The 7,733-nt window shown below is 29.5% G+C and overlaps 1 protein-coding gene across 1 annotated transcript in view; it reads right to left on the bottom strand.

Annotated features, from left to right (window-relative positions):
* The window catches only part of LOC106678615 (homeobox protein goosecoid), a 71,440-nt gene extending 67,093 nt beyond the window's left edge, over positions 1–4,347 (bottom strand). Inside the window, exon 1 of the mRNA XM_014417218.3 lies at positions 4,065–4,347. Coding sequence (XP_014272704.2) covers positions 4,065–4,233 — 169 coding nt within the window. The 5' untranslated portion in view covers positions 4,234–4,347. The remainder of the gene's footprint in view (positions 1–4,064) is intronic.
* Between the last annotated feature and the right edge of the window lie 3,386 nt (positions 4,348–7,733).

The following is a 7,733-nucleotide window of genomic DNA, read 5'->3' as shown; positions in this document are numbered from 1 at the left end:
AAATAATAATAATGAAATCTAGAAAAATCGTTGGTAAATTTAATATTTTGTTCCCCTCTCCCCCCTCCCGATAAATCATTACAGCAACGCCCCAGAGTGTTACCTTGTAATAATACGGTTATTTGATCTCGACTTCTCAGAAATAGGTTAAAACTTGTATCGGATCGATGTAATAGCATTATGGGATGGAATCAACATGACCCGACTTTTATTTTTAATAAAACTTAGGGATATCCCTGTTATTTTATTTTCCTCATGAAATGGATTAACTATGTCTTATTGTTACTTACATGTAATTAATAATAATTGATTGATATAGATTCCTTAATAAATCGCTCAGATACAAACATTTTTCAATAATTCTAAGGTTTTATAAAAACTGAAAATTGTAAAAACAATTATTAGCAGTTAAAATAATCAATTTTGAATTTTTTTACATTTTATATCCTGTATGTAATTTGTACATATCTAAATACATGGAAGTGTATTACTACTATATACGAATTTTACCGCAGTAGCGCACCTCCAAACATAATTCCTGGAGATCCATCTTCTCAGCAAAACATCAGCAACCTACTGCGACTGCGCAACGAAAACGACTCAACTACTCTTTTTATTTTAACAAAACAAGCTTTTCGTCTTGGTATATAAGCACTTTGTGTACCTAAAGTGTGAGGAGACGCTATATTATTTATTGTGACAAAGGTACATAAGTGTAGGTATGTGTTTTACTTTTCAATATCTTAAATCGATAACATGATAAGCTCATTTTAAGGCTTGCGAATACATAGATACTTCTGAAAATGACTCGATCACATCAAAAATTTATTATAGTATTTTATTTGATAGTCAATAAATAAAGAAAGCATTTAGTAAATTGATAGTAAGCAATTAATCAGAATTAACAGATAAATAATTTAAAATATCAGATAATCTGGACAAACGGCTGACAGGGAATTCTCATACAAGACTGAAAAGACTGCTCGTCGATTCCGTCTATTACAACAATCACTAGACAAACGGTCTAAACTGCCAATCCATTACAGTCTTAAATAAAGACTGATCTACATGACTATTAAAAGGCCTATTTGGACATACGGAGTTGCGTTTTGGGATCCAATCCCGAATACTTTATTTTATTTTCTATATAATATTTTTGTACACTTTCAATAAATCGCCTTGTTTTATGATATAAAACCTTAAATTGTGGCTCTTTTCTATGATAAAACAGGAATAAAAAATCAGATTGAATTTTTCTTAGATTCATTTATTAGTAACCTTATACGTCAACTCTCTCATCTCCTCAATTACCACGGGATTTGAGTAAATTACCGGACTATTTAAAATTGTGCACCTATCATAAACGGTGGTAGAACATACCTCAAATTATTGTAAACATGACCGATTAAATATCAAAAATCCACGTTTTCAATGATTATTTTAATAATTATTCAACTATAATTAGCTAAATCTAATATTTAACTATAAAAAATGAAAACTCTTATTGATCATGTACATCGTAAATCCGACCAAGATCAAACGCTTTATATCAACCTTTTACATACATGTAGAGGACTCGGGAGAATATGTAATAATTTCATTATTATTTGTTAAACCTGGTTTATTTTTAAGGTTTTTATTTCATGTTTTAATTCGGTTTTTGGCATTTCTGGAATGTAATAAATGTAATCTTTACATCATGAGTCCAAAAGGGTCTTCAATCTTAAATTAGAACTAAGCTGTTTGTCACTGATGGTAACAAAAAGTAAAAGAACTTAAAAATAGATTTTGAACAAGTAATTCATGATTTTTTCTAATAAAATAAAAAGTAATGAATCTTAATTTTTTTTTTTTAGTTTGATATGTTTTAAAAAATAAATAAAATAATGATTTTATCTAGAATGTTGTTTAATCCTGTTGATAACTTAAAGTCATGACGATTAAAGACGATCCTAAAAGTAATTATAGTAGGTGATTAAGAGTGTAGTAATGTCTTACATAAAATAAAAATTTAAATCAGTTAATCTTATATATGCAAAAATACATAAAAATATATACCGTATATGGTCAGGAGAGGGGTGCGGCATATTTGCCATATGTCCCGTGCGGCAAAAACTCACGCTATGCCACGGCTTAAATTTTAAAGAATATAATAAAATGACCATATAATCTTAAATATTCCTTCATAACTAATAATTGTTTCAAATAAACCATACAGATTTAGTTCAATTTGATTGAAATGATTTTTTTAGAACATAAATCTGAATTGAAATAAAAATAACTTAAGGCTTATCTGTATTTAATAGATTTCACAGGACAATCACCAGTTGTGATTGATAATCCAAAGTGTATAAAGCATTTTTTTTAAATCTACAATCATACAATGTGGATTGTATTACATACTGAATTATAAATTATTTTTATCAGATCAGTTTTAAAACTGGTTTATGATTAACATATCTATATAGTGTCAAAAAAAAACATATGAAAGTTAGCAGTTATTTTATACGGAATGTTAATCTTTTAAGTTTTGTTCTCAAGTATAGTATTTCAAAAAAAAGGGACGGATAAACAAATAGTTATCATTGAGATTAACTATTATTGCATAAAAATTATGTTTCATGAAGAAGTTATATTTATGATGTTAACTTTTTTTTTTTTAACAAGGTATTTCAACCGTGGTGACAAAAAAAAATGTAATTTAAGTAATGATCAATTTGTATTAATACAATGTATACAAGAATTGAAAATAATATCACTGACACATTTATTATTGTATTATAATGTCAGATATGTTTGTAAGTTGACAAAACATATAAAAATACCCGCCCGCAAGTCGATGTAATAAAATTAAAAAAAACTTTTGATATCAAATTAGTTAGCCTCAAAACATTTTTAAAAATTTAAAGCTAACTGATGTTAAAGGATATTAATTGTGGTTTAGTTAGACACTATTAGTTGAGACTAAACAATTACGTCTTGCCGTAGCGAACTGTACATCTTTCACTCACCTTTTATATCCTTTTATAATGAATCAGTACAAACTATCAATGTAATAATTAACTAGTAAAAAGTAAGGAATGTAAAATTATAAAATATAAAACATAAAAATCCAATAATAATATAAAAATCCAAGCACAATTCGACAAATAGCAAAATAAAACACCAATCCCTAAATAGTAAATATAATAATTATGGAGCATGCAGGGAATTAATATTTTAAATAAAATACTTTACAGCTCGGGAATTTGTTTCGATAAAATGTGACTCTACTAAATTATTTAATGTATAACATTGCAATAATATAAATTTATGATTAAACAACTCTTTGAAAATTGAAGAAGAAGAGTATTTATAATAGTTGATTGAAAAGGTCAATTTAATTTTGAATATAATTTCATATTTTAATTTATACTATATTGATAACCAGATATTTGTATCTTTGTAGATTAATGCTTTTCTTTCTAATAAATGTAATAATATGCATATATTATAAAGTATCTACAATCACTACAAATATATTGATTTGTAAATCAATTCATGAGTTATAAATAATTAAAAAACGGGTCCATTTAATAAGTACATTAAGGTAATCTCTTATCTGATTACTGAGGTTTAATATCGTTTTACAATTGTGTAATTACAGTGACTATTGTATTTTAAAAAAGGTTACCCATTTTCTATATATCAAGCGCAATAAATGTATTGATAGTAAATACTGAATAGCATTAGTAAAGTAATCATATAGATATCATATAATTTAAAAAAATAATAATAATAATAATAATAATAATTATCAAATGAACCATTATAAAGTAGTAATTACATCTTTCTGGATATCACATTCTTATGAAACATGAAATTATGGACGTTAAAGAACCTAAAAATTTGCGCTAGGTTCTACTTTTATATATTCTTAGTATTATCGGGATACATTTAAAATTATTAACTACTTTCTACATTTATATTACTAGGATAATTCTAACTGACCCTTCGTATTATAGAGGTATTTTGTAATAAATTAATAGCTGAAAATATAACTATTAAGGAAATTATTTTTTTACCTAAGAAATCAGGAGATGGGGGGAAGACGGCGGCAGCGGCCGCGGCTGCCGCGATGTGGCCGAAGTGTAACGGCTGCCTGTAGCCGGACGGGGGTCCAGGCCTGTTCAGGATGCTGTCTATGGTGAAGAGCCCCCGGGGCTTGCTTAGATCGGCGGGGTACAGTCCCATCCTACTACTGTCGTCCTCTTCTTCCGTCGTAGGGTCGCGGCCTAGTGGATCCGCTTCGGATCCGCACACATCCAGTTTCACAGTCAATCAGCTCGTAGAGTGACGGCCGTTCTCTTGACAGGCCGGCTACGTCAGTTACTTCCAGTACGGGAATGATAAGCCCCGCTCCCGCCCGAAGGAGGGTGGTGGATGAGGGAGAGAGCCCATTGGCCGGGAGGCGTGGCCACCTCCCCCACTTCCCAGAAGATCACCCCTAATTGTCCCCCACTTTTCTCATTCCCCCAAGAGCCCTTATGCCGACTAATTTTCTTTTTATGAGAAGGCAATATTTACCCTCTTAGCTATTTGTTCTGGGGTTGCTCCTGCTCCCATAGATTTGTCACAGCACTTAAGCTTTTTTTATTTCGGTGTCTGCTCGACTGTTAAAAGCATGAAAATTGTTTCATAATTTTAAAAACATTATTTTTTTATACATTTAGTAATTATATGATTAATTAATATATGTATTATATTTAATGATTGCTAATGATATATATCTTTCAGGTTCTTAAAGATATTTCAATAATAAAACAATTATTTCTAAGAAAGAATTTCCTTAACAAATTATTTTTTTTAATATATATTTTTATTGTGTAATATTACATTCTATTGTGTATTTACAAGCAATCGTAATCTTGATCAGAGAGCATATTCACACCTTATTTGCTGAGGTATCAATTAAATTATAGCAAATTAAATAATAGAAAAAAAAATAATTGATAAAAAAATAGAACAAAAAAAAAATTGAACCTATGTTAAAAAACATTTCAAACACATTTATTCGTCTAACAAATATAAATTATGATTAGCAATTAGAAGCATTAGAATTGTTTTATAACTGAGTCTTATAAAATTTGCAGTAAAATCGCGAAACAGTAATATGTAAATAGATAAGTGCGTTTATATATTTATTTTTCCATATACTCACTGTTCTTTCTAGCAGGTTGTCAGTTTTTTTATATCTGTGTTGCATTTTATCTTTGCTTAGGTGGGGCTTATTTGCTTATTTGGGAGTAGCTCGAATTTAAATTTTTTACATCTTATAAGTCTTGTAAATTAATCAAGAAATTTCTTTTTCATTGTAGAGCATGACTATACGAACAATAAAGTAGCGAAATGTTAACTGAATATGGTTGTTTTATTAATAATTGAACTTGAGAATCTTTAAATATATATATTAACAATCAAGTTATCGATATGTATATTAATTGAATTAATTTTTAATTATCTGTTTTTATTATATAAGTTTTCTTGTAGGCCAGGTAACAATTATAGATATAAACCTAATTCTGAGATCAAGCCCTTATACATTGGGTTGCTAAAATAAAGACAAACTAAGTACTGATATGCTTTGTATATTTGCTATTTTAATCTTATTTATTTTATTTTTTTGTAATATTTGGAGTAAGTAGAATTCACTTGAGGTACCCTGCCAAAAAAAATAAATTAATTAAAGAGATTAAAAAAATACAGAAACAAATAAAAGCATTAATATTAAAAACCGCGAATATCCAATCAAAGAAAATATGCAGAAATACCTAATCTCTTTTAATGACACGGTTGAATTAATTCATATGTCATCTGACTCTAATGATTTCAGTAAATTAATATGGGAGTCCACTTATAATACTGAAGCCCTTAAAAATATGCTCAAAGATACTAAAATTTTGATTATAGATCGAAAGCTCCCCACGATGTGCGGTTGAATAGAAAGTGTTCTAAACATAGAAGGTAGGATCAGCAACAAATTATCAAGAAAACTTGTACTCTGGACAAGTGATTCCTAATTTTTTTTTTTTTTTTACGGTGGAACCCATTTGGTATAAATAGAAAAATGTCGGAACCCTTTTGGTAGAAATATAAAAATGGCGGATCCCCTACGTTATCATATGATACAAATGAATTGATTCAGTATAGGACTCCAATGGGAGTCTTGGCCGAAAAAAATAAATAAATAAATAAATAAAAAAAAATAAATTGATCCATATTTTCAGGCACATGAGCAAAATATTAAGAGCATCTGAAATTGTTGGGCTTAAAACTGGTTTGAGTTGACGTGGAATGAGTCAGTCAACCACCAAAAAGATGCTCGCGAAACCACGGTTAGGAACCACTACTCTTGACAGTTGGCCCACAAGATATCAAAAACAGCCATGCAAACAAAACCAAATCGAAGTAGTCTTTACCAGAAATCGCTGGCTAATGCACTTATGTAGAGTACACAGCCATTTAACCCTTAGCAAGGTCTAAGGATTTTAAGATAGATTGGAACACAAAAACAATTAGATATCGGGTGGAATCTGAAACTGCTGTCAAAAATGTATTGTATTAAAGTTTTTAAAGAAATCTGAGACACCGATTTCACCAAAATCAGTGAATAACTTGTGTAGACATACCAAGAAAATTGTTACGTAGAAAGCTCTGGAATGTTCTGTTTTTAAAACACCCACACACATTATTGTTTATAATTAAGACAAAAAAGAAGAAGTTATATGTTATAATACGTATTTTAGATAGTAATTCTTCAAAGGGCGTACCCAGAATTAAAACCGGGGGGGAGCCATAGTCAATCACGTTGTGACATTTCAGCACGAAAAAGACGAATGAAACCCAACTTTTAAGAAAAGTATACATAATTTCAGAAAAATGTTAGCGCTTATTAATTCATCTTATGGTTAAACATTTATAACCACAAATTTTGATTTATCTTTAGTTATATATTTATCGTTTATACTTACTTGCCCACGCTCAGGGGAGAAGGGGGCGAGTTAAAGTAAGAAAAATATCCCTGAAATATGGATGATCCCTTGGAAATAACGTAAACCCCGAAACGATGACTTCAATATACCCCTATATAAAAAATTAACAAATTATGACCACTGCCAAATGACTTTTGTCTACGCAGATATCGCCAGTGTTTTTATTTCACCATGACAACCATAACAAATTTTTTACTTTTACTCATCTATATGTGAAATATATAGTAAGGGGGAATATTACGATTTTGTAAAACTTTGAATTCGATGGAGATACACCTGAGACTCACAAAATGGTTTGTGAGTGAGTGAATAGTCCAGCTCAAAAATAAAAAATAGTGCGATATGGAATATGGCTACATGGAAATTACTTATTTAAGTCTGGTATAAGCCTAGAACGTGAAAGTAGCTTTTTCGTTAAAATCGACGACCCGGAAGTGCCACATTATATAATCGATTTTACACTTTTTTAGGATTTCCTCAAAAAACAAGAGGTAACGATTTTGGTTAAACTCGGTAAATTATTTTAAAATTAAGTGATGTTCAATATCAACAAGGTCTTATCCTGAAAACAATAGTGCGATAGGGTTTAAATGCGGATTTCAAAAAATAATTTCCTCCTATAATTAAGTATAAGTACCTATAATTTGGTTTGCTTGAAATAATTTACCACTTTAAATTTCAACTAGTAAAAAATATATATAA

This window comes from Halyomorpha halys, unplaced genomic scaffold (assembly GCF_000696795.3).
Source record: "Halyomorpha halys isolate HHAL.00 unplaced genomic scaffold, Hhal_1.1 Scaffold150.1, whole genome shotgun sequence".
NCBI lineage: Eukaryota > Metazoa > Arthropoda > Insecta > Hemiptera > Pentatomidae > Halyomorpha > Halyomorpha halys.
The sequence above is the reverse complement of the archived record's forward strand: the minus strand, read 5'-3'. Positions and strand labels throughout refer to the sequence as shown.